The 27,518-nt window shown below is 42.1% G+C and overlaps 4 protein-coding genes across 6 annotated transcripts; all 4 read right to left on the bottom strand.

Annotated features, from left to right (window-relative positions):
- Positions 1 to 226: 226 nt before the first annotated feature.
- LOC108937781 (coagulation factor VII-like) lies at positions 227 to 25,755 on the bottom strand. Of its 2 annotated transcripts, XR_003798028.1 has the most exons (10): positions 25,675 to 25,755; positions 25,383 to 25,546; positions 24,225 to 24,249; positions 23,727 to 23,843; positions 22,776 to 22,916; positions 22,365 to 22,492; positions 21,878 to 21,998; positions 20,113 to 21,192; positions 19,646 to 19,647; positions 227 to 259 (listed from the first exon to the last, which is right to left on the bottom strand). XR_003798028.1 is itself a non-coding variant. In XM_029256608.1 (8 exons), the coding sequence occupies exons 1-8, from the start codon at positions 25,730 to 25,732 to the stop codon at positions 20,591 to 20,593; spliced, it is 1,356 nt and encodes a 451-aa protein (XP_029112441.1). In that variant the 5' UTR covers positions 25,733 to 25,755; the 3' UTR covers positions 20,046 to 20,590. The 2 variants fall into 2 exon arrangements, 1 of the variants encoding a protein (XP_029112441.1); XM_029256608.1 differs by lacking the exons at positions 227 to 259; positions 19,646 to 19,647 and having other exon boundaries at positions 20,046 to 21,192.
- Positions 1,253 to 4,880, bottom strand: prozb (protein Z, vitamin K-dependent plasma glycoprotein b). Of its 2 annotated transcripts, XM_018758556.2 has the most exons (8): positions 4,645 to 4,880; positions 3,782 to 3,945; positions 3,529 to 3,553; positions 3,335 to 3,448; positions 2,796 to 2,927; positions 2,485 to 2,588; positions 2,273 to 2,390; positions 1,253 to 2,170 (listed from the first exon to the last, which is right to left on the bottom strand). In XM_018758556.2, exons 1-8 carry the CDS (start codon positions 4,802 to 4,804, stop codon positions 1,629 to 1,631), a joined length of 1,359 nt encoding a protein of 452 aa, XP_018614072.1. In that variant the 5' UTR covers positions 4,805 to 4,880; the 3' UTR covers positions 1,253 to 1,628. The 2 variants fall into 2 exon arrangements, with proteins under 2 accessions (XP_018614072.1, XP_018614081.1); XM_018758565.2 differs by lacking the exons at positions 3,529 to 3,553; positions 3,782 to 3,945.
- On the bottom strand, positions 6,746 to 13,094 carry f10 (coagulation factor X). Its single transcript, XM_029256606.1, has 8 exons — positions 12,743 to 13,094; positions 11,961 to 12,121; positions 10,607 to 10,631; positions 9,948 to 10,061; positions 9,638 to 9,769; positions 8,988 to 9,190; positions 8,700 to 8,817; positions 6,746 to 7,391 (listed from the first exon to the last, which is right to left on the bottom strand). The coding sequence occupies exons 1-8, from the start codon at positions 12,801 to 12,803 to the stop codon at positions 6,847 to 6,849; spliced, it is 1,359 nt and encodes a 452-aa protein (XP_029112439.1). The 5' UTR covers positions 12,804 to 13,094; the 3' UTR covers positions 6,746 to 6,846.
- On the bottom strand, positions 13,464 to 19,153 carry f7i (coagulation factor VIIi). Its single transcript, XM_018758544.2, has 8 exons — positions 19,056 to 19,153; positions 18,115 to 18,278; positions 17,714 to 17,738; positions 17,213 to 17,326; positions 15,435 to 15,572; positions 14,849 to 14,964; positions 14,322 to 14,442; positions 13,464 to 14,196 (listed from the first exon to the last, which is right to left on the bottom strand). The coding sequence occupies exons 1-8, from the start codon at positions 19,111 to 19,113 to the stop codon at positions 13,538 to 13,540; spliced, it is 1,395 nt and encodes a 464-aa protein (XP_018614060.1). The 5' UTR covers positions 19,114 to 19,153; the 3' UTR covers positions 13,464 to 13,537.
- Positions 25,756 to 27,518: the final 1,763 nt, after the last annotated feature.

Below are 27,518 nucleotides of genomic sequence, written 5' to 3'. Positions count from 1 at the left end.
CCACTATATGAGAAGTGCTATAGATACTTTTCAATCCAGTTCTAAGACCCACACACACACACATTTTCAGAACCGCTTGTCCCTTACGGGGTCACGGGGAACCGGAGCCTACCCGGCAACACAGGGCGTAAGGCCGGAGGGGGAGGGGACACACCCAGGACAGGACGCCAGTCCGTCGCAAGGCACCCCAAGTGGGACTCGAACCCCAGACCCACCGGACAGCAGGACTGCGGTCCAACCCACTGCGCCACCGCACCCCCTGTTCTAAGACCCACATGTTCAAAATTTTGTGTCCAGCATACCCTTCCTCATTTACATTTATTAATTTAGATGGTACTCTTCTCCACATTAACTTACAATGTTAAGGTATGTATAAATATTTACCCATTTACATAGCTGGGTAATGTTACTGGAGCAATTTCAGGGTAAATACCTTGCTCAAGGGTACTGCAGCCAGAAATGGGAATGAAGCCTGCGCCCTTTCGGTCTAATTGCAGTAGTTCTAACTACTACGCTTGGGAGCAGCACAGTGGACAAGTGGTTAATAATAATGAATAGGTTCAGTTCTTTTGTTGCTATCATAAAACCTGTTATTTTTTCATTTTGCTGTGTTGTCCATATTTTGTTAACATTGGTCTTTATTATAATTGCTTTGCAGTTGTAGCCCATATCTTAATTTTTTATTTTTAGGTAAAGTGCTTTAAGAGGCTGTGTTGAAATGCATGATATAAAATACTTATTATTGTGTCACTATCTAATCAGGAAATTCTCCTAATTACTGTAATCACTCATAATGCTTGTAAACCCACTCTGCTGGGCTCTTTGTAAAGTATCATAAATCTTTCCTTACTTTCTTTAAAACTTCTTAACTTTATGCTCATTATTTTTATAGATGATGAAGAATCATAAGATTACTCATATATTCTTATGACCGGAATGCAGTATTTGACATCTTACAGTTGCAGGAGAAGCTATGCCCTTCAGGCTGTGCTGCTTGATGTCACCAAGGCTTGTATTTTTAAGAAAAATATCTGTTCTTGTAACTGGTTTCTTATAAGTGGGAGCTGACAGCTTGTTATTTGATTTTGCCAGTACAAATTATATGTGCTTGTAACCTGGAATTGTAAAAGGAGCCTTCGTTATACAAGGGAAGCCTGTATACTGAAGTGAGACAGAGAAATCACATGCGCATCTGAGAAATGTCTTGAAACATGCTGAATATAAAGTATAAGAATATTACCTTCACACTTAGTTTGTCCAAAACGAGTTTATTAGACAGTATGTACGATGCAGCTGTTGGTGGACTTTTTTGAGCTTTTCAAACCTTATAGGACTGTCATAGAACACTGGTGTGTTTTATAGAGAATTCTGAGGTTTGGTCTAAATGCTGTTACATTTTGATGCTCGGCGAATATGGTTTTGGGACATTTGGACGTTCAGAGAAGATGGAGATGTGCTATGCATGCATGCATGCAAGGTGCCGAGTCAAACCTGAACCATAGTGACCGCTCGTGTGGTTTCCAAAGCAAGTCAAGGGAGTAACAGAGGAGATATGCTATAAGAGAATATTTTCTTTAGAAGTCCACTGAATGACCAAATTAAAATGTGCAGGCACACACCAACAGTGGTCATTTCTCAATGCGTTTCAAGTGCTGCTGAATCCAAGACAGATACCGAGAGAGCTTGATGAAGGTGTAGCTTAGGCTACATTTGTGAACCTGAGATGGGATGAGCAGGCCTGTGAGGAAAACTGTGTTTTTTTTCACCGAAACGATGGGTGTCCCTGGCAGAAAGTTACAAGTATCCCCATCGCTCGCGGTCACACTTGGACTGTTTGTGCAAAACATCTTGTTAGTGAGTGGTATCGTGTGATTGAGCCTTGACCGGCACAATTCCAAAGGCATGTAGTTGGAAGTGTGAGCACCATTTCCAGCTGTGCTGCGCTTCATGTTCCCCATCAGGCCGGATTGACCTTCTTTCATCAGCACATTCTCGCCGAAGTCTTTCTCTGGGACGCATACTTGGAAGGCAGAACGGCCAAACTGAATGCGTTCACGCAGCTGTAGGAAAGCTAGGTCATCTGCCCATTTGTGAGGTTTGTATCCCTCATGGACATAGATCTTCGACACTGAGTGCACCTGGCCTCCTGAACTTCCTGCTTCAGATGATCCTATGGGGCATAAAAGAACTTGTGCAATAGGATCACAGGACACCGAGCATTTCAGCTGGATATGGGAGGTTTATCTGAAAATGAAGAAATACAATGACTCACCAGTAGCCACAAGGAAGCTCTTCATCTGGGAGATGCATCTGGCAGTAGTCAGGACAGAACGAAGACCCAAAATGACACCACTACAAAATTCCTCTCCAGCTTCATCAGTCAAACTGACCTGCGCAGAGGATGAATTTTGACTGAGACACTGCCACATGCTGATTCGGATCATATGGACTATATGCATTAACTTTAAAATGTTCATCACCCACCTGCCATGGACATCTCCTGTGAGGGCAGAGGTTTCTCCATGGATGGATCATATCGCTGATGTTCTTCTGCCCCAGTACTAGTGCCCTCCCACAGGAGTTTGGATCTGATGAAGAAGTAACAGAATCATGTTATCTTTCTGCATAGATAGTCCCAAGCATACTCTATATGGACAGATGTGCGCGTGTATAGGTACGCGTGAATGCACGTTTCCACGGTTAAGTAAGTCCACCCACAGGCACGTATGGCTAAGTGTACATGTTCATGTGCTGAGTAACTGTGTGTCTGCATGTATGTGCCTGCAGTGTTGTACTTTGCGGCAGGCAGGTCCTTCCGTCACTGTGGATGGTGTACCCCGTTGCACAGGAGCAGCGGAACGAGTCGAATGAGGGTTGGCAGAAGTGGTCACAGGACAGCGGCCCATCAGGCTCACATTGGGACACGTCTACAAACAGACACAGAGAGACACCAATAAAATTGCAAAAAATAACAGAGGGCGAGAGGCATGTTAAGACTGACATTAAGATCCCCATAGCACAAAATCTATTTGAATAGCAAACAGCTGTTCTGTATGTTATGGTAGCAGCGGCCTCACTATCGGAATATATTTTTTATATTGCAAGTATTTTAAGACCTGTATTCTGCTGCTGTAACATAATAATTTCCCTTGTGGGATCTATCTATCTATCTATCTATCTATCTATCTATCTATCTATCTATCTATCTAATCTATCTTTTAACCTCAGCCTGACAACAATGAATAAGTGATATGATAAAAAAGATATGTCTTTTTTCCCTAAAATCAGTCACTGGCCATCCTCATCATTAGTGGACCCTGGGCCTCCTGCTTACCCCTCTCACAGTTCACCCCTCTGTACATTTCTGTGCAGTTGCAGATGTGAAACCCAATCTGGTCAGTGCACGTCCCACCATGGAGGCAGGGGTTGGGTTTACACTGGTCCCCATCTGCAGTGACGAGTGAGGTGACATGAGCCGTATCTTCTCAGTCTTACGCATCTTTGAAAAAAGCCTTAAATAAAACTCACCATAATATACCGTCCAGAAGGCATTCTTTGGAGAAAGAGATGAAATCACGTGAAACGGAAAGGCAGGCGCCAGTTACAAAGACAGAATGTTAATGAGCATTCAACTGTAGCAGGAGAGCTGGAACAGAAGAGAACTAAATGGACAGCTTTGGCCAACAAGTGGAGGACAACAAACAGCTTTGGCTTCTTTAATATCATGACGATTCACTCTTTTTTTGTCAGTTATTGATGGGTCAAGCGACTCATTTCTTACTGTTTTTGGCACGTTCTCAAAGACCTCTCTGGCTTCTTCATAGCTACAGCTCTCCTCGTAACACTCTCTCTCCAGGTCTCCCTGCAAAATCTCCTCGAAGAAGTACCAATTAGCCCGCTTTGGTCGCACTAAGACGGCGTTGGCATCCCGGGGATGCCAGAAAACTGTGGAAGTGGAAAGACAATACTTCACCTCATTTGTAGTTGTCACTTGATTTATCTGAATTATTATGGCATTTGTTTGGGCCTGCGGGGACCGTGGTGGCGTGGCGGGTTTGGCCAGTGCCCGTTGAGTGGCGGGTCTGGGGTTTGAGCCCTGCTTGGGGTGCCTTGCGGTGGACCGGTGTCCCGTCCGGGGTGTGTCCCCTCCCCCTTCAGCCTTGCGCCCTGTGTCTCCGGAATAGGCTCCGGCTGGCCGCGACCCCACTTGGGACAAGCGGTTGTAGGTGTTGGTTGGTTGGTTGGTTGGTTGGTTTGTTTGGGCCTAATCAGTAAGCAAAGCAGAAGCCTCCACTGGTGGAGTAATATACATGTCAGTAACAAAATTATATATTAAGCTGATGAAGTGGAGAAAACATTTTGTCAGATTTGCTGGAGGAGAAATAAAAATAAGGCCCTGAATCTAATTTGATATTTTGACCGTGTAACTGAACCCATCTGAGAAAACACTTTTGGTAACTATACTATTATTTTTTCATGTTTCGTGGTAATGCAGAGGAAAGCCTTCGCCGTGACACGAAACACAGAGTCACGGCCACAGAGCGCGAGAAAAGACCGCGAACACTTTTTGTACATCCACTCAGTATCTAACATACAAGGCAGACGTTCGAATCGTGTCTGGAGCAAACGAACAAGGATATTTACCTGTATTGTCATTGTCAGTACAAATGAAGTCGGCAAGAACAAACAAGGACACGCACCCAATCCACAGCCTCATGTCGATCTGAACGGTGAACTGAGCTCTTCCTCCGTGGGTCAGAAAACCCGATCTCGCTCGCAAACACGCAGGAGGTGCCGAGAACATGAACGCTCGTTCCCGATTCACAGGAGCGGCAAACCACACCCCCCAACAAGACCGGGAATTTGCAGAACGGCGATCATTGCAAAACTGAGGTGCGGTAGGACAGGTATCATGGGATTTCTTTCCAGAACACGTTTCTTTGGAGAACACATTCCACAGTCAATAGCTGTATAAAGAACGGTCCGAGTAGTACAATACATTCTGATCCGGCCAAAACGTGCACAAGGGTGCTATTATCCTCGCAGAACGGTGCGTCCTGTGACGGATGTAGCAACCGGTGGCAGCAGCAGACTGAAAAAGGGATATACTGAGCAGCACTGCTGGAGCAACATTTACATTTGCTGGAATTCCGGAAGGAGGGAGAGCACTTCTGTGCCGGTGCGCTGTAGAAAACACTGGAATGATGCAGCAGAATGCCCTGTCCTCATGATTACAGGCATGTAAACACACAACCCCAGCGCTGGACTTCAGTCAGACAAACAGTTTTTTAGAGGTGGACTCCAGTCTTGCAAACAGCGAAGAATAAACATCCAGTCTCCCCTTTATCGAGTGTTGTGAAGAAGTTTTATTCGGAGGTCAGATTCCAACTGAGCGGGTAAGTATTGTTTGTTTTTTTTTTTTTTTTTTTTTTTCTCCCAGCATGGCCACATCCATGAAACTGGCTTAAAGCAGTAGACAGAGCAAAAGACATTTAAACAACCTGAATGTATCGTACATATGAAAATTAAACGGATGAAACACATACAGTTATTGCTAATTTTCTCTCTCATTTCTTTCTGCACCCTGGTTCTGAACTGGGGTTAAATAATCCCACAGGCTTTATGGACTGTGCGCCTGAGATCTGTAGTAATTACTTGGTCGCATCCACACAAAAATCCATGTTGATTTCTTAACTGAACTTAATAAAAAAAAAAAAAGGATTTTGTTCAGCTAGTGGCATTTTGGCAGCACTAATCTTACTGTCACAAGTAAAGAAATACCAGTCAGTGGTGGGAACTTTGCTGAGCTATTAAGAACAAGAGTGAAAACTGCTGAATGAGGAACTGAGATTTGCAGCATCTTGCCACCAAGTGTACCCAACCAACGAGGCGCGGGACATTCCAACTTGAAAGTGCTAGGAACTGAAGTTTGAGATTTGAGATTGTTTTCAGCAGCAGAACTGTAAAATTGAGCAAGGTGTTGCTACAGAGCATCAAACACATTTATAAGTACAGGGAAAAGTTGAACAATTCTGTGATCAGAAATGGCTGAACAGTGGATAAACCTTTATGCAGCTACTCGTGGGATGTGCACTGGTTCACATGGTGGAATGTAACAGTTAACTGTACTTTAGAATCACATGTCTGCATCCAAGTTGATGTAAAGCACTCATTGTGTTCTCTATGTGATGTACGTCGCTTGGGAGAAAAGTGTCTGCTCAATGAATTAACGTAGGTTTTCGGAACACGCACACACTGACTGAAACCACTTGTTCCGAGCAGGGTCACGGGGAGCCGGAGCCTAACCCGGCAATACAGGGCGTAAGGCTGGAGGGGGAGGGGACACACCCAGGATGCGACACCAGTGCATCGCAAGGCACCCCCAGCAGGACTCGAACCCCAGACCCACCGGGGAGCAGGACCCAGTCAAAGCCACTGCACCACTGCGCCACTACATCCCCCTAAGAACACACATATTTACAGAATATTTGAAACATCAAATGCATTTAGGTGAAGAAAATTTAATAGAGAAATGCATATGTTTTTGTCTCATGTGTAACCCCTTAATTTTGTCATTTTTTTGCTACATCGCAAGAACAAGCCGTACATTGTGCTTCTTTAAAACTGAATAGGAACATTCTGAATTACATAGGATCCCTACAATTTTCCATGGCACATACTTTTCTTAAAGCTTGGTAATAACTTGTTCATAAGTGGCATCCGAAGATGAAGAAAAACAAGCAAATTAGTCATAAATCATCTTTATTCTTTTTTCTGAATATCATTTAGCTTGTGGAATTCTTCAGCAACAATTTCTCAAGAGTCTGCCAGATACAAAGCACAAAACTAGAACTTTTTCATGACGTATCTGATCCAGGGGATATACTTGGATACCTGTGTATAAATGCCATATTTCCCCTTCCGTGCACAACCCTCCCCCCAGCTCACCACTCCTGTCACAAACCATGTGCTCTTATAACGTGTAACATGGGGGCCACCACTGTCCCCCTGGCAAGCATCTTTTTCCTCCTCATCGTAGCCCGCACAAAACATTCGGTTGGTGACCTTGAACTTGCTGGATTCAATGCAGACAGCCCGACTGATGTAAGGCACGCTGAGCCTCATCAACACAGTGGACTGGACACCGCCCTCGCGCAGCCGACCAAAGCCGCTGACCATCCCGTAATCCTCCCGCATCAGCACCTTCTCTGCAAAGTCAGCCTCGGGGAGGCAGGCTGGCAAGATGAAGGGTGTGAATTTGATCGGCTTCTGCAGCTTGATGAGCGCAATGTCGTTGTGGTATGTTTCTCTGACGTACTGTTTGTGGGTGAGGACCTGGGCCACTTCGTGAATGGCCTCGCGGCTTTCATTGACCTTTGTGTCGATCTCGCCTGCAGGAAAAAGAGGGAAACAAACCAAATGAAGAAAAATCATTAGCTGTACAAGCCTCCTTGTACCAAAAGCCAGCAGGTAGTGTAGTGATTAGCTGTAGTGGTTACATTCTGCTTGAAGGACCCAGGTTCAAATCCCATCCCTGCTGCAGTAACCTTGATCAAGACGATTAAGATACTTTCCCTGAATTGCTCCACTAAAACTTCACCCATCTGTATATATGGGTAATAACAGTACACACACACACACACACACACACACACACACACACACACACACACACACACACACACACACACACACACACTGTCCGAAACCACTTGTCCCGAGCAGGGGTTGCGGCAAACCAGAGCCTAACTCGGCAACACAGGGCGCAAGGCTGGAGGGGGAGGGGACGCATCCAGCATGGGGGGTCAGCCCATCACAAGGCACGAACCCCAGACCCACTAGAGAGCAGGACCCGCCACACCTGCTGCGCCACCACATCCCCTCCTACTAACAGTAATAATAGTATAATAACAATAATAATAATAATAATAATCCTAATTAATAATAACATTTTGTTGGTAGTTGAGTAATGTAAGCTGAATGAATAAATGAAACTAATATCCGCTTCTGCAGAGATACAGTAATACCACTATAGAATGTTTAAGTTTGTTACGTATTATCACGTCAGCGATGGAATTTTTTTCAAAGCACAGCTTTGAAATTTGATTCTCTGACTGTTTAATTCTTAGTTAAAATACAGTCAAATGAACTTAGACAAGTGTGGCTCTTACGGTTGGGTAACATATGAGGGAGCTAGCACAATGAATGCCCTGTGCTAAGCGTTACAGAATGATGGCCTTCCATCCAGATCTCACGTCCACCCCTCAGATCATGCCCAAAATCATACACATTTGTATTTTTATACATTTATAATACTATATTTGTATTTCAATGTAATTGTAACAGTAGAGGGAAGCATGTATTTATAGACACAGCTCAAACCTAACATAAAAAAAAATTTGAAAACACATATGCTATCTTCCATGAAAGACTAAATGAACAAATACAGCAAAACAGCTTAAAACAACTGGTTCTTCATTCACTTGAAAATAGAAAATACTTCCCTTACAAAAGAATTCAAGGATCAGCAAACACACAGTCCTAAGGAACAGGATTGGACACTAGAGCCTTTTACATAAAACATTTTACATAAAACAGCCAAAGATTTTTTCCTGCAAATTCGTCACAAGTCTGTTACTACTGCGGCTTTCAAACATACTCTGTCATTTCCACAGAGATGGTCAAAGTTCTCCACGTACCTAGAATGACAAAGATGGACCGTGACTGGTTCATGCAGTGTGCTGCAGTCAAGATAAAATACTCATTGAGAATGGTTCCTCCACAAAACCCAACATCTTGCTCGTTCATCAGGAGGGCCTGATATGGGAAAAGTTTTTGTTGTCATTCTTCTGATAACTTGAACCTGGATTTAGTTACATCCCATAATTAAAAAGGAAATCAGACAGTGTAGTGACAGCATCAGGTATTGGTAATGCTGAATACGACTGCTTTACACAAGCATGAATACAGAAAAGGATAGCGTGTACCTGCCAGGGGCATTCTCCAGGTGGGCACTGCTCTCCGTTGACAATGCGGGACGAGGACTCATCATAGTCATTCGTTTCTGCGGTGTTATTAAAGACACTGTTTGTCCCGTTAACGTTGTCATTTTTTGTCCCGTTTTCATGTTGCCTATAAATGTAAATGCTTCGACTCTTCTTAGATTTTATAGCACCGCATTTGAAGACCTCTGCAATGGAAAAAGTAACGTCAGTTTGGATGTGCTCATATGGCCAGCTCTGTAAAATGAGATAAATGCAAACACGCGGCTTTCCAGAAATAATGGCTGTCGGAACTGAAAAGATGACAAATACCGCAGTCTTTCTCCTAAGCGCCTATTTATAATCTGTTTTCGGTATTTTTAGAGAAAATTTTGTCAAGGGCAATTTTAATGTTTAATATATGAAAAGGTTCACGTACCACACCATCGAAATATATATTTGTTCATGCATTTATTAAAATTAAATTATGATGTAATTTTTTCCCTAAAATTTTATTTATTGAGCTTTAGGATAATAAAGAAAGCACAATAGCATAAGGAAAACATAAAAGACATCAAATGCATTCAAATAACGGGCAATGATGTAGGCACGTTGATGTATTTTATTGTATTGGTACCAGACTTTCTTTCTCATACCATTGGACCGACATGACTTTCCATCATCTCCAAGGTAGTAGCCGTCTGCACAGGAACAGCGAACTTTGTTTTTCTCCACATTACAAAAATGTTCGCAGTCTCCGTTGTTTTTCTCGCAAAGCTCCGGTATTACTGAAGGTGCATATGGTAGCAAGGTTAGTAACACTAGCTTACACAATTGTTCAGCAGTTGTGAAATTATGCTACCCAGTGCTTGGCCTTAACTGGATGAGGCGCTATAGATTTAGAAACAAGATCTTGATGGAGAGTGTTTATGAAGTGTGATGGAAGATGAGCGAATGCAGCCTTACCGATTTCGCAGTTATGTCCCTGGAAGCCTGGACGACAGAAACAAGTGTATCCTGGAATTCCATCCTTACAGACACCGTGATTGATACAGGGCTGAGAAACACAGGCATCCCCATCTATGTAGAGGGACACACGAACTTGTGATGAAAACACATCACTAAATCAGTTACTGCTAGAGTCACACATGGATTCTGCATGAGACTTCCTTCATCAGAGATATTCATCCTTTCAGCAAACACTTATAAATATATTACATCATGGTCTGGAGTCTATAGGATGGAGCATAGGACATGAGGCAGGGTGCCTTGCAGACAGGATGCCAGTCCATTGTCGGGCAATCACACACACTCATTTGCTCAGAGGCACACACACCGTGGGCAATCTATAGTCACCAATTCACCTAAAATACTTGTTTTTGGATTGTGGGATGAAATTCATACAAACCAAGGGAATACACATGAATTCCACACAGATAGAGCCAGATTTTAAGTCATGTCTCCCAAGGAGCTGTCAGGCACCAGTGCTATCCACTGTGCCGCCATGCTGCCCCCTCAAAAGCAAACATTTCATTAATTTTGCCATGATGCTGACAAATTAAACCTACGGAAGTTACAACAACTCAACATCTGCAGCCCACATATCAAAAGAAATTAAATCTTACCAAAGTAGACATTCCAGAACTCATTCTAGAATGAAAAAATATAGAGAGATAAACAATATGACTACATTAGAGAACAAGTATAATATCACTCGTGTAGCACATGCTGTGCTTGCAAATTTGAAAGTGTTCATGTTAGACAGAGGATGGATTTTCAAAGAAGAAAAAATAATGAATGTATAAAAATTTAAATCCGATTAAATATTCCTGGCAACAAATATAGAAAGATAGGCTTGTATTCTGATGGTTTCAAGCTTCTCTCTCCTCACTGCTGTTGCAGTATCTGAACGACTTGTTTATCCTTAATTGTTCCGATAAAATAGCAGCTCCAGTAAAATACCCATATGGTCCAACACTGCAAGCTGCTTTCCATAAATGCATTAGCTACTCAACAAATCAGTAATAATACTCTGAGTCAACTGAGCATAACCTGGTGATTTTTAAACCACATTGTCTACTAAAAGATTTAGTAATTTCCAAGTGTGTTTGTAATTCTCATTATCAGCATGATCAACAATTTCCTATCTAAAGTGTTGTAAATCATGATCCCAACTATGTGGTCTTTCAATTTCAGTCATGGAACTTGTTCCTTCCAGTCCCCAGTTTAGGGGGGAATGCATCATTTGCTGCTTGCACAATGGAGCCATTTGGATAATATAATGCTGGAACCTCTTCACCAAATGTACCTTGTTTTCTGTTTTTCAGTGTTTTTATTGAACAGTGGAGTTGTCTGTAATTTGACTGGATATGAGAGTGGAGGAAGGATTTCTTCAGTGACCTACAATTTTCAGGTGTTGAGTGACCAGTCTGCATTATTGTGGACTACATTCTTCAATGTTCCCATCTATCACTGTAATACTGACTATGCTTTTCAAAGTAAGTGTTTTCTGATAAATAACCTTTGGTCAATAATTCAGTGTTGTGGCTCCTCTAAACAGAACTGGTTAAATTTATAAGTATTTGTGTTTAGAAAGGCTTTAAGAGAGGACATGAATCTGCAGGCTTAAATTTACATGTCTTGCAAGTTTTACCATCTGTATAATGATATACATCTTAATGTAACGTGCAAAACTTTAGAGCTCATGATGATCACCATAAACTATGTTTACAGTGGTTAGTCAAAGGACCTGAGTTTGCATTCTGAGACATTGGGCATTGAAAATCCGTAAATATAAAGGCCAATGATTTAAGCAAGCATATTTGCCTAAAAAATTTCAGTTAGATGGAGTTGTCTAAGCATCAGGCTGTGCATGAGAATCCTATAGCATGTGATGCAATTCATAACATGTTGCCTGTGTCTCCACCCTTCCTCACGTCGCGTACTTTTTTAAATCCTGGAGATGGATATAATGCTTACCGTCTTCTCTTCATTCTCAAATATCTCCCTGGCTTCTTCTCTGTCGCATCTCTCCTCAACACACTCCCGTTCCATATTTCCACTACGAAACTCCTCAAAGGGGCTGTTGGCCCTCCGCCTCCGGTTGAGCACCTGGCTGGCATCCTGGCTCTGGAGGAAGACTGAGTCCATGGGAGTCAGCAGTCAACATCCCCATCTTCTGTCTCAAACCAACTCTTTATACTATCCTCTTAATCCTACACATAATGATAGCCCACTAAAAATATAGCAACCAGCAACAAGTCAAAAAACAATGGTGACAAACAAGTCCAACCTTTGGCATATTACTATGAGATATCACTATACATGTCAGAGACACTGGTCTACTAAAGATTTCTGAGCTGAACTACAGTTGTGCCGACTGAAAAATGAAATGTTGCGGTGTTATGTATATGTCTTATGGCCCCTAATAAATTAAACTACATTAAATACACAGAAACAAAATCACGTTAATATTCTCAGCTCCACCAGCTTCCTTATGTAAGAAACAGTGTAATTTCTGTCTTAACGTTCCAATTTAGAATACATTTGAAGCCTGTTTAACTACGAATTGACAGAATAATCACTGCTGACCTCACTAAAACAATGTTTCGATGTTTGCAATACTAGACTTTGCGGTCCGTGAAATTGCTGTTCTCGGCCTTATTCACATTATGCTCTTCTTCTACATTGCAGGCTATACATTAATGGCTATTAGTGTCTTTCAGCAGTGTTCAAGATCTTGGCACAATGGCATTACCTACCCTCAGCTCCAACCCAGGAGAGCAACAGGAGGAGAAGACAGGTTTGGGTAAAAGGTGTCATAGCCTCTTCAGCTGGAATATTGCACTCTCCAGTGCAGGAGAACAGGCATGGAGCAACTGGGAGAAGTCATTGACCTGCTCTGCTGACAAGGAGAGAGAGGGAAACAAGGAGGGGAGAAGCAGGAGAGATCATAGGATTGGAGGATAGATGGACGAATGGGGAGGGAAGAAGAGGGAACGAGTGAGCAAGCAAGAGAGGCAGAAGCTTGACCAAATCTCTTGTCTGTCCTCCACAGACTCAGGAAGTAGGCTTTGCCATCACTCAATCTGCCAATGAAACTTTCTGAACTTGTGTTGGACCCTGCTCAGAAAGCAAGAGAGCTGTGTAAATACAGGGCCAAGAAGATCACATGACCTGTATTGGGCAATGACTAAAGCCACAGTGATGTGTTGTGCAAATGTATGTGTGTTGCATTTCCGTGTTCTTTCAGACCCATGTTCATTCTGAATGGAAAGACTTCTCGGACAAATTCAGTTTAGGTCCCTCTGTGCCATAGCCGCATTTTTTACAGGTGATCTGAGCTTTCTTACACATTTTGCACATGTCCAGAGAAACTCATGCGAGATCCATGCACACAGGCACTCATGATCTTAATTAACGATGACACAAGTTTATATTTTCACACTTTTGTATTTTGAATTTTTATTCCAATTTCAATGAACTTTTTAAAAATCATTTGAATCTGCATCTCAGTGTTGTGTCCTGTAGACTACTCCTGAAACCAAGGCTAATCCTCAAGCCCCGAGTACACTCCTGCGCTCTAGTGCATGCTCCAAGTCAAACATAGGAAATTCTTCATTCTGCTGTAGGATGCCAGTGTTGGTGTTCATCTTCTCCTTCAACCAGTCCAGGAAGTTTGACACCTTGGTAAATATCTCATAGTACCCTGGATGGGCGCAGCCTCTTCCCCAACCCACAAGACCAGTGAGGAAGACCGTGTCCTTGTACTGTGTGACCAGGGGGCTCCCGTCATCCCCCCTACAGGCGCCCTGGCTGCTCCCCTCAAAGTAGCCAGCACAGAACATGTTACTCGTGAGGTTGATCCCACTCTTCAATGCACACTCTTCAGAGGACAACACAGGCACTAGCAGTTTGCGCAGGATAGGCGAGGCCAGTGTGGAAGAAGAAGCACCGGGCCACATGTTGCCCCCCTCGGTGCGGCTGCCCCAGCCACTAACAGTGGAGAAGCGCACTGCTGACAGCTCTGTCTCTGAAAATTTACGGTGCGGGAGGCACACTGGCACAGCATAAGGTGACAGCGTAATGGGGCTCTCCAGGCGTAACAGGGCAATGTCGCTGTCACCTGTTGTCACATTGTAATGCTCATGAGTAACTGCCTGCTTAACGGGAATCCGCTGCTCTGATCCCTCCTCCAAGTCCAAGTTATGCTCCCCTGGGAGGAAATAGATATGCCATTTTCACAGACCATTAACAAATAGACCAAAAGACATTCACAAGCACATACACATACCCTCACACTCACACACGTGCACACACAAACATATGTGCATGACACACCTGCTACCACTTTGAGATCCTTGACGTTTCGATTGCTCAAGCAGTGAGCAGCGGTGATCACCCATTCAGTGTTAATTATGGCCCCGCCACAAAGACTCTTTCCTTTGTGCTCCAGCAGAACCTGAAACCAAGACCAAGCCAATGACATTAATGACTCTCATAAGAAAGTTGAGGCAGCACTAGTCGTAAATATGTTTGTACTCTTGTGACAGCTTGAGGAATTATATAACAGTCAATGTTTTTTTTGTCTCTCTTGCAGAACCTGGACACTTTTGCCAAAAGTGGTCGGTTTTAGTGATTTCCACTAAAACTCAGGTCTTGACTACTTTTTTGAAGTAAGACTTTGAATGGCATTTTGCTTTGTAGTGGTATGAGTTAAAATGAATGAATGCAAAGGCTGATGTATCTTGCCTTAAAGTTAAAGACCAGAAAATGTTTTGCAGCTTTTGCCCAGCTGGGCAAGAGGTGAGGAATTAATATGAATCAACAATGAAGAGTACGAGAGAGCCAATGAGAATGCTGTATACCTGCCATGGACAATGCCCTTTGAGACATTGGTCCCCAGCCACAATCCTAAGATCTGGTCTGTCAGTTTGATGTTTTGTCAGCTCTGAGACAGCTATTTTACCACAGGGATACTGCACTGGGGCACAAACACACAGATGTTCAACACTATCTGACTGACTACACGTTCAGTGATTTTTCATAGATACAACACACTGGTGAGAAATCATAAACATAAACTGCATATTAGGACTATAATATCAGGAGTTTGAAAAAAAGAGGGCAGCAAAAAACACTGGGGATAAGACTGCACAATTCTACACCTGAAGGTTACAGACTCAACTGAGGTGTGGTGCCCCAGTACCATACATTTCATTATTTTACTTTGGAATAGCTGCAGTAAAAAGTCTGAGCGCAGAAATCTCAAAAACTGTGAACGACCTCATACAATATCTGTACGACATTTGGAGAAGTATAGGCTGTGGCAAAGCACAAGGGTCTTCAACCATTAATGCACTTCAATGACTCTTCTCTTCACTATAGTCTCCTTGACTGGTAAGTGCAGCAAAGCTACTCCAAGACAGCTTCACCACTGGGAAGATCATAAACCTTGAGGGTTGCACTTCTTCCCATCGTTTCCAAGAGTATAGCCCTCAGCACACTCGCACTTGTGTTGGTGCCCTTTAGCCTCGCAGAAGTGCTCACAGCCTCCATTCAGATACCGGCACTGCAGGGTGTCCTTAAAGGCTGTTTCAAAAAGGGTTCAGACAGTTGCAGGTCATTTAATTGTATGTTTCTGAACACATATCCTGCTGGTCACTTAATTTTTATCACAAAAACATTTGTGATATTGTTATGGATCGACATACCTTGGATCTGCACTGTCATGTAATAGTAACAGATGTATCCATTCAATACAATGCAACTTGTACTGACATGTTAACACAATAAAAAACAAGGCTCCTACAATTCATATAACTATTAGAGAATCATTATACACTCACCGGCCACTTTATTAGGTACACCTGTTCAACTGCTCATTAACGCAAATATCTAATCAGCCAATCACATGGCAGCATCTCAATGTATTTAGGCATGTAGACATGGTCAAGACGATCTGCTGAAGTTCAAACTGAGCATCAGAATGGGGAAGAAAGGTTATTTAAGTGACTTTGAATGTGGCATGGTTGTTGGTGCCAGACGGAATGGTCTGAGTATTTCAGAAACCTCTGACCTGCTGGGATTTTCGCACACAACCATCTCTAGGGTTTACAGAGAATGGTCAGAAAAAGAGAATATATCAAGTGAGCGGCAGTTCTGTGGAAGAAAATGCCTTGTTCATGCCAGAGGTCAGAGGAGAATGGCCAGACTGGTTTGAGCTGATAGAAAGGCAACAGTAACTCAAATAACCACTCGTTACAACTGAGGTATGCAGAGGAGCATCTCTGAACACACAACACGTCAAACCTTGAAGCAGATGGGCTACAGCAGCAGAAGACCACACCAGGTGCCACTCCTGTCAGCTAAGAACAGGAAACTGAGGCTACAATTCATACAGGCTCACCAAAATTGGACTACAGAAGATTGGAAAAACGTTGCCTGGTCTGGTGAGTCTTGATTTCTGCTGCAACATTCAGATGGTAGGGTCAGAATTTGGAGTAAACAACATGAAAGCATGGCTCCATCAACGGTTCAGGCTGGTGGTGGTAGTGTAATAATGTGGGGGATATTTTCTTGGCACACTTTGGGCCCCTTAGTACCAGCTGAGCATCGTTTAAACACCACCGCCTACCTGAGGATTGTTGCTGACCATGTCCATCTCTTTATGACCACAATGTACCCATCTTCCGATGGCTACTTCCAGCAGGATAACGCGCCATGTCACAAAGCTCAAATCATCTCAAACTGGTTTCTGGAACATGACAATGAGTTCACTATACTCAAATGGCCTCCAAAGTCACCAGATCTCAATCAAATAGAGAACCTTTGGGATGTGGTGGAACAGGAGATTCTCATCATGGATGTGCAGCCGACAAATCTGCAGCAATTGCGTGATGCTATCATGTCAATATGGCTCAGAATCTCTGAGGAATGTTTCCAGCATCTTGTTGAATCTATGCCACAATGGATTAAGGCAGTTCTGAAGGCAAAAGGGGGTCCAACCCGGTACTAGCAAGGTATACCTAATAAAGTGGCCGGTGTGTGTAGCTTTACTTGATGTTTTTCCAAAACCTAGCTTGTGACTAAATGGAGGGATGTCTATCTTATGTTGCTTTTATTAATTATTATTTAATGGTAAAAGTGACTTTGAAGAAATTCAGTCATAAACAGATTTACAGTCCTGGCTGTGTTCTGTAAGTTGTACAGCCAGTGTAGTTTGCGGCTACCTTCTTGGCAGTGTTTCCCCTCAAAGCCGTCAAGACACTGGCATAGGTACATTTTTTCAAAATAAATACAGCTTCCATTGTTGAGACATGGATTTGCGTCACACGGATGACTACCTGAGAGATAAAAAATAAAGAAGAAAACATGTAATAATAGCAAAAAGTGGGATGTATTGCAGAACTGTAACAGGACATCTCATATTCTGTTCCTACTACACTGTACTAACTGTACAAACACATATTTGTATTAAATTACCAGTAAAACTAGTAACCAGTAAATGTTCTTCAAATTTCTCTTCAGGCGAGTATCAGCCGTGGCTATTTTAATACATGAACCTGTGTAAGTACAAATTTTCTAAAATGTGGACCCACAGCTGTCCATTCTTTAGTTCCTTTTTTTGAGTGTATGCCCCAATATATAAGAATTTTGCACCGCAAATACTGCCCTCCACGATGAGTAATTACTCATCATAATAAACAATGCAATGCAAAGTACACACTTACCAATGTAGCTTGTCCAAAACGCTTCCTGTGAAAAAGAAAAACAGATTATTTCTTATATTCTTGGATTATGTTTCTTTACCAAAAACTAAAATTTATGAGACATCATAAAACAGAAAACTCTTCAATAGCAACAAAACCTTGCAGCTATATTACATTTAGCTAATGCTTTTCTCCAAAGTGACTTACAGTGTTGAGGTTACAATTATTTACCCATTTATACAGCTGGGTAATTTTACCGGAGCAATTTAGGGTAAGTACCTTGCTCAAGGGTACTACAACTGGAGGTAAAGCTCAAACCTACAACTTTTGGGTCCAAAGGCAATAGCCCTAACCACTACGCTACCAGCTGTCCCAACTAAATGGATTTTTGTCACTTTAGAAAAAGAAACAGTATTTGTTACCGTCTTGATATCGTCCTCAAACACTTCCCTGGCTTCCTCGTGATTACACATCTCCTCCATGCACTCTCGCTCCAGGTTACCCTGTTTCAGCTCCTCCAGGTACCCACTGTTGGCCCTCCTGGAGCGGTGCAGCAGCATGTGGGCCCTGGAAGAGCTCATGAACACTTACGGCAAAAATGAGAGGGAGAAGCTGTTAATGATAAAGTTAAAGTAGGATGAAAATGAAAAATAGCCAGACTTTCAGGAAAACGAAGAAAGTTTTCAGTGCACATGAGAGACGTTATTAAATCTATTCAGGCTTTTTAGAACTTAACCTCTACGTAATTTAAGGGATGTCTACCAGTTACATATACAAGTAGGTGCATTTCTTGCTGAGCAATACTACTTGTGACACCTCCGCCAGTGCCTGTGTCATCATGCTTTTACACATTTATCAGACTGCAAAGAAACTGAATGTGGCCAGAAGTTGACAAACGCTGGATATGTTTATGTGACAAATCTGTAAATCAGGACAAAATAAGAGGCTGTTCTGCGTTCACTATGTTCCTCTCTTTTTTAAATATTGTCCTTGGCATAAATATGTAATAACAAGAAGATTTGACAACAATTGACAATGTAAATAAACACAGAGATCAATAACAATATAAATGCATATTGTGACATTATATGTAGTAAATACACAAGAGGTGCTACACAAGAGGTGCTAAGGTTCATAAAGGAATATTCTTTTGTGATTAATGCTGATTGTTTCTGATAATGACATGAGTTCATCTGACTGAACACCCTACGCTGGCTGCCTTCAATATGATCACACTTTCCAGCACCTAACTGATTTTACAGATGAATTTTTACCATGTTCCCACCTTATGCATCCCAGCTGTCCATGTCAGATGTCAGTTCAGGAACAATGTATGGCATTTTGACACAACAAATGTACATACCATCAGCTCCAACCCAGGGAAGCACCAGGAGGAAGAAGAAAGAGGCAGAAGGAGACATTTCCACTTCACTTTCAACAGCAGACTGTGCAACACAGGATTACAGGAGTTAAAGGACTTGGACCTGTCACTGACCTCCATGGACTCGAGTTTCACGTCAGGAATCATGTGATAGACTGAAAAGAATCTTGAGTAAATATTGCACTCGTGCTCTATGCTTTGTTTACACTGTAACTGAGTTTCAGATGTTGGAAATGGAAAATAAGCTTTATTAATGTTTCAAATGCATTGAGATGAGGGACGCTCAATATCCCGTCATTTCCCTAATCATACATGCTAGTAGATGGTCTCCATCAGTGGTTGGTGCAGTGGTGAAAGCTGCAAAGGTGGCAGGTGTGAATCCCACCTCCCGTTGTGGTACCCTTGAATAACACTGTTACCCCAAAAATCTGCTATGGCTTAAAACTACCAGGTCATATAAGTGAGCAGATCATCATGAGTCGTGTTGGAAAAAAGTCTCAGCGAAATGAGTCAATACATCTGTGCTAGTGAAAAAGTAACTTGCTCTCCCCTTGTGTAAGCTTTGCTGGCACCACTGGTTAGTGTTTTCTCATCTATTTCCAGATGTTCCTGCAATATTGTTGTTCCAGGTCTCAATTCAGCCAATAGTTTCTTCTCTCTTACATTAAAAATGCATGCAAGGCGAACTGGTGATTCAAAATTGCCCCCAGTGTCAGTTGAGTGTGTGATTGCCCCGGCACCTCATCCGGGGTGTACCCACCCACACAACCTATACTTCTGCAATAGACTCTTGGTAACTGCAACCCTCTATTGGACAAGTGGTTATTCTTGAGCAACGGATGGAGGTAACTCACAAAGACCTAAATGTGAGTAAGCTCTTTCTTGCCCTTATTGTGAATGAAATGTACAATTTTGAAAATAAAAATTTAACAACTCTGGAAAACATTTACATGGATTTACATTTATTTACTTAGTAGACACTTTTCTTCAAAGCGACTTCCAATGAACTCCTGAAGCTCTTTTAATGTGTAAACTTGACTCAAAATGGATACATAAAGACAAATGCATAATGCACAAAGACAAATACAATTCAATTCAAGGCAGACTCTCAAGCAACAAACTTGGCTTTAAAACAAATTTGAATTGCAACATCGAGGGAACTGCTCACGGAACAAATTGTCAGAACAAAACCCGCACCTTACAAAATAAGACATTGCTTAAGTATGTGCTTGCAGAGAAATTATTAGATGAGCTGAAGTTTAAAAAGGCATTAAAGAATGAAGTGATTTACAGCTTCATTTTACAGAGAAAATGATTTGAATAAACTCCCACAAAATGTGACCCGTGTCCTGAAAAAAATTGTAATCTGCATGAAGTGCAAAAACAACGGTTAGACGGCACATAACGTACAAAATAAGTTATGCTGGAAACGTGGGTGAGTCTGTAGGATGTTGGCGAGGTAATGTGGAGCACTTATTTAGCGCTATGTGGGTGAGAACTGTTCAGGCTTTTCTGATTCAGACGGCAGTGTGATTGACTTTGCGCGCGGTAACAACAGTGGAATTCGAGTTCTGGTCAGGTGGTGCCGTGTGTTTACGGACCCAGTCCACATAGACGGACACCCGTGTGTATATCCCATAATTCCCTGGGCGGGCACAGCCCTTCCCCCAGCTGACAATACCCAGGAGGAACCAGGTGTCTCTGTACTGCGTGACCAGGGGCCCGCCGCTGTCACCCTTGCACGAATCCTGCTTGCCCTCGATATATCCAGCACAGAACATGTTGATGGTGATCTTGACGCCACTGTTCTCCACGCACTCCTGCGTGCGTATGCGTGGCACCTGAAGCCTGCGCAGGAGCCGGGAGGTGGGGCCATCCTCGCTGCGCTTGCCCCATCCGCTGACGGTGTGGAGGCTTACGGCCCACAGCTCGCGCTCTGCCAGCTCCCGCTGGGGCAGGCACACGGGTGCGGCGAATGGCGAGTACACTATGGGCTCCTTCAATCGCAGCAGGGCAATGTCGTTGTCTGACGTCTTGGACACGTAGCTCTTGTGCGTTATAATTTGAGCTACCTTTACGGTCTGCTCCGAACCTTCGATCACGTCAATGTCATGTTCTCCTGTTCGACAGAGTAAACCAGAAATAGCCTCATCACATCACGCCGAAGTGTAGAACTCATGAAGCACATGTAACAGTATTTTGCATTCCACTCATTTCATGATGAAAGCAATTGAGCAATATATATTTTATATATATTACTCATTTATATATAGATATAAATTTACAACGGTGAAGCAAATGGCACGGGTGCCGCACAACACCTGGGCCGTACGAGTGGACCTAGGTTCAATCCTGTCCCAGTTTCTGTGGAGTTTGCATGTTCTCGCCATCTTCACACGAGTCTCCTCTGGGTGAGCTGGTTTCCTCCCGCAGGCCAAAGACGTGTTTCAGGTAAACTGGTGACTCTAAACTGCCCCAAGTATGTGACTGTGTAAGTGAATAAACGTGTGGCTACCTTGCGATGGACTGGTGTCCTGTCCACAGTATAACATCCTTAGCCAAGTACCTTAAGAGAAGCAGTTATCGAGTGATATATGTACAGTCCAAAGACATTTCCACTGAACTGCAGACTCTAAATTGGCCAGTGTATTGTGCCCTCTGCTCCTGCGACAGGGTAAAACACAACTCTACACTAGACAAGCGGTTCTTGAGAATTGATGGACAGATGCATGAATATAATGCAAAATGTGACATCAAATCACCCAGTTGTTACAGATTACAAAGACTAAGCATTTACCGCACACCTGCAACTACTGTAAGATGCTCAGTTTCCATTTTTTCAAGGCAGTGTGAAGCAGTGAGGATCCACAGGGGTTTATATATTATTCCCCCACAGAAGCCCTTGCCCTTGTACTTCAGAAGAACCTGGAAGACAGAAAAATACTGTCATGGTACTTGCAAATATGATTTCAGTTGAAAATTATATATATTCATGGCTGTAAGTACACTTAATATAAGAAATAAGACATAAGAACAAATCTGTGTCACTGCTGGCAAAATGTCACAATTCATTGTGGCGATTTTGATAGATACAGATTAGTCATGTTGCATCTACCATTCTATCTTAAGTAATAAGAGTGAAAAAAATATAGATTGATGGGTATCAGCAAACACAGAGATCAATAACTATATATATACATATTGTAAAATTATATACTGTATACATGCATAATGGAGTTTATAGAGATATATGTTCACAATGTTGCACACACACAGAACATGATGCTGTACCTGCCAGGGGCAGTGTCCCTTGGGACATTCATTTCCCCCAACAATTCTGCCACGAGGGTCTTCTGGGTGGTCTCCCTTCTTTGGATGTGTATCCTGCAGGATTGGGATCTTCCCACAAGGGAACCGCTCTGGGAGAGAAAGGCTACTGTTGTATAACTGCTGCAACGCTACTGGTGTAATGACCACATGTGCAGTCAATCACACAAGCAACATGCAAACTTTTATTTTTTAATATCATTATAAATCCTCAGTATTATATTAGCTAAGAACTGGTCGGTTTTACAGATCCTGAAAAGCCAAGAGTTTACTTTTGTCGCTTAAGTTCTGTGTCTGTGACAGCTTTGCGGGACGGCGGATACTGGCAGTGCTGCGAGCTGTGTCTGAATTTAAATCTGTGCTTAACTTCAGTACCTTGTGACAAGCAGCTCTGCTTATCTGCGTCCAGGACATAGCCATCAGCGCAAGAGCAGTGACGCCCTCCTCCTTCCTCATGGCAGAAGTGCTCGCAACCCCCATTCAGGTGCAGGCAGTTGTCAGGTGTAGCCTTGAACACTACATATGGCAGCAAGGAGGTGGAGAAGGGTTTTTTCGGCTATTCTATACACTACAGTACTGTTGTCCTCATCAATGAACGTATGGATGGAGTCCTGTCTCAGAAATTAAACTCATTTATAACCATTTGAATTTTACAGATGGAATTCTGTGATCAGAACAGTGGTGCAGCAGGTAGCACTGCTGCATCACAGAGCCTGAGCTCTTCAGACATAGGTTTGAATCTAGCTCAGTATGTGTAGAATTTGCATTTTCTCCCTACATCTTTGTGGGTTTTGTTCTAGACATGGAGTTCAGGTGAATTTGTGACACTAATTTGTCTGTGGTGTGTGAATGTGTGTGTTTATGCTGGGATGAGCTGGCATCCCATCTAGGATGTATCACCCTAGCCTTCCACCCAGTTACCCTGGTATAGACTCTGGAACACTGTGACCCCGATCATGAGAAGCAGTTATCAAAAGTTAAGTGAATTAAGTGATGTTTAAATGATTAATTCCACCAGCATAAAGCCTAATGTATCATTGTACCTTTCATGTAACAAAGTATATTTTCAGATAAACTTAATTCATGTTAGAAGGTTACATACATAAATAAAATGCGTAAATAATGATACTATACTGTGCCTATACTCAGGTTATGTACCAAGACTTCGGGGGAGCGTACTAGAGAAATAAATGAAACTGCAAAATAAATTGAACCTTGAATTCAAGATCAGTACTAGTGGTTGACACTGGATATTTTAATGGTACTGTATGTGAATATATTTTGCTTATTGCTGATGGGTGGACACGGTACAACAGGAGATGTTACCCCGTTCGCAGTTTCGGCCGCTGAAACCCGGGAGACAGAGACATGTGTAGGTGGATGAGGACTGGCTGGTGCAGGTTCCATTATTCTGACATGGATGGGAATGACACTGGTCTACAACTGAAAGAAAAAGAATGTTACAGCAAGACCTCACCATGTTTAAAAATATCAGAAAAATCCAGACCACTGCAACCATGCATTGGAAAAATGGTTATTGATAGTGAATGAATAAGATTAAAAGGTAAGTAAAGAATTTTTGTTACAGCAAATTGTAAAAAATACGCAGGCATTGTCATTTTCATTAATTAAAGTACCTTTTATTTTTGTGTTTAATTTTAGGTAGCATATTTTTCATCCAGGAACTGACTGTTTTCTTAAGAATGGTAATTTAGTCCCCCTCACAAATAGGGTGATATCACCTAAGTTAACTCCATTATTTGAGGGATGGATGTATCAGTATTTTTCTGCCAATGGGGAAAAAAGACATAAAGGAATTCTCACCATTGTATGTTTTCCAAAACTCATCCTGTAGAGGGAAAATAGAAATCTGAAATGGTAGCCTTATGTTACACTTCTTCTGTTTCACTGTAGAAAATTGACAAGTTCAATTCCACATTAAGTGGAATAATAAATACTTTCCATAGAAGTGATTTTTAGACAGGGGAGATGATTTAAAGTCAAAGAATTCAAAAATGTTTCAATCTAAAGTAAGGAATTGGTGTGCTTCTGATTTAAAAAGATCAAATGAGATATCTGAATTGTTAAAGATGCAAAATATTTTAGAAATACTGTAGTTGTTTCTCAGTGTTAATTACAGCAAGTTACTGGATAGATCTGAAGACCTTGTCAACTACAACACTGCTGTCAAGGAAAAACAGTGTTTACTGTAAAACTTAGATCTCTGACATTTATACAAACTCTAGTCAAACTGCAGTACTGGTTTCTCTTGCTTAATGTCTAAAAACACAGTTAAATGGAAAAGCATTTATGATCAGTGGTTGAGTTGACCGCAACTCATAGTGACCACTTGCGTGGTTTACGAGGCAGGGAGGAACAGAAGTGATTTGCCAGTGCTTTCTTATATGCATGTCTGGGGGTGCAAACATGCAAACTCCAGACACCCCCAAGCTGGACTTGAACTCAACACCCACCAAGCAGTTCTGGAGATGTGAAGCACTGGCTGAATACACTATGCTTCCACTTCCGCTTCATTCATGAATCAGTCATGGAGAAAAATGACAAGGGGTTCCTGGCCCCCCACACTGCATCCCTTTATATCCACCTACCTGCTCTAAAACACCACCAAGGTATCTAGGCACTTTTCACACATCCTGCAGGAAATTGATCAGATTAGCTAGAACTGAGAGTGTGTTCTGCATGGGCTGTTGTATGATAGTCTGACTTTACACCTTCAAACAACAATCGATGTAGAAAACAGTCACACTTCTGTGTAAATTGGATAATTTCCTGCCAAAAGATGCAGCAATCCCATTGAATCAAGGTTCTCATCTAAGAGAATGCTACTTTTGAAGCCAGAGGGGTAAAATTAGTGATGAAATCCAAACCCCAAATCTGTGAAATATCTGTTGTTTAAAACCATTCCAGTAAGAACAGATTAACTGGAGAACATACCTGCTAACACCGTGCATTTGATCTTACCGTAATTTGTTTGTGCTCAAACACCTCGCGAGCTTCTTCATAGGAGCATTTCTCCTCCAGGCACTCGCGCTCCAAGTCCCCCATCTTCAGCTCCTCAAACCAGCCTGAATTGGCCCTTCTGACTCGCTCCAGGAGGCCGTGGGCCTCGTTCCGGCCGAGGAACACTAGGGAGGTGTCACGGGAGACAGGAGCTCAGCAAAATGTGCAATTTGTTCCTGGTATTTAAGCTAATACAGTAATAGAAATACACAAACCCAACAGCTGCAACACTTGCATAGAAGCAATCTATTACCTGAGGCCGAACGGGAGCTGGAGAGCACCAGCGAGAGACAGAGGACATGTAGCCACATGGTGAATTGTGCCTAACTTGCACTGTTCCCTGTATGTCCATTGTGAGGTCAAAGTCTGGCCATTCACCTCTGCGCTGGTCACTGTGAGATACCCTCCCCCATGCCCTTGGTCACGTGACCTGGAAATATTGGCCTCACACAGTACCTGAAATTAAAATAGTTGTTATGGCTGCTTTTGTCCCATACCTATAAAAAAGCCATACCAAAGAAGCTATTCCATCATTTATAACTGGAAAAACTAAGTTCTCTTTCAGGATTGATACAAGCTCACTCAAAAATCACCCAAAACACACGAAGGTGAGTGGTGCCAACTTGGATGAGTGAAGTAACAATTTGGATAAGTGGGTATCATTATACCAAGGGTATGTGAACCGGGGTGTGAGCATTTTTCTGTTACCTTGTTCTGCTGAACTTCAACTTGAGCAGATGACTTTCTTCCACATCATTGTAGTTTGGGTGGTGTTTTTACATTGAATTTGACTGCTATCTAAAACTTCGTTAACATATAACAGTATAGTTTTGAGAAATAATTTTCTTCAAATGCAAACCAGCTACTGTGCAATAATTATTAATGTCAGTGATAATTTTATCACTTGCTATGCCTTCTTTGTGGTGTTTTAGTGGTTTTAGGTGCACCCTTCTTATAATAGCTGTAATCTGACCACTGTATAAGTCACCCAATTAACAGGGTGGTTTCACAAAACAAATTTAAATCTGTTCAGGGGAGGAAATCAATGTATTTTAAGGTAATTTTATAGTGGCCACATGGTGACAGAAGAGGTGATGAGACCAGAGAATACTGTGGAATCATTATGGAGGGATTTAAATATTCTTTCCTGCTATGAGGGACCTGTCCCAAAATTTAAGAAATTGTATGAATATACTTAGCCTGCTTTGCCAAAATTTCATAGAACAAATGCCTGTACAACCTTTCCATGATTGAAGCTAGCATCTGATGTTTGGTTTTGCTCATTTTCCTGAACTCACCTTTATATGTGATCAGCAACAGGCAGTGGGCTGGAGAGTGATGGATGTGCGGTATGATGGACCTAATAGACAGGTTCATACGTCCACCTCCAGGCTAATTCATTTTAATGAAGACCAGCTGTGGACTGTTAACAGCATAATCAAGCTGGACCGAAAACCTGAAAAAAAAGAGGTCTAGGGGGGAGAAAAGGCTGAGGAGTGCAGTGTCCTCTTGGTTGGAATGAATGAATGAATGAATGAATGAATGAATGCCCGTCCGTCCGTCCGTCCGTCCGTCCGTCCGTCTGTCCCTTGTTCTTTATATTTTTCAAAGCTGAGTTTTTATTTTGCCTTGAAGGGGCCATGTTTAGTTGTCTGTATTCTAGTTTTAAAAAAACTGATTTCATTTGGCAAAACCCTGCTATCAGTAGTGTTTGTCTTGCCTGTGTGGTCACCTCTGTCCCAGAATGAGCAACAAGGCAAATTGTAAACAGATTTCTTTATATGATAACCATTACAATGATTTCAAAAGCTATATATAAATATGTGACTCTGATATAAATCTTGGTGTCACAGCATAAACAAAACATAGTTTATAATTTTGACAAATCTGTATAACTATTATTAGATAATCTAATCAGTTCAAGCCAACATGAATCCAAGTTAAAAAAAAGTTTTTCACTTCATTTGGAAGCAACAGAGAGCAATTTTGATCCCTGCATAGCTCTTTGTGTAAATATATATTAAACATTTGGTTAAAGCTAAACATTAAATAATGGGTTACAAGGAATTTTGTTTACTAAGCAGTTATTGAAATTGG

Source organism: Scleropages formosus, chromosome 12 (genome assembly GCF_900964775.1).
Source record: "Scleropages formosus chromosome 12, fSclFor1.1, whole genome shotgun sequence".
Classification (NCBI taxonomy): domain Eukaryota; kingdom Metazoa; phylum Chordata; class Actinopteri; order Osteoglossiformes; family Osteoglossidae; genus Scleropages; species Scleropages formosus.
This window is presented reverse-complemented; position numbering and strand designations above follow the sequence as displayed.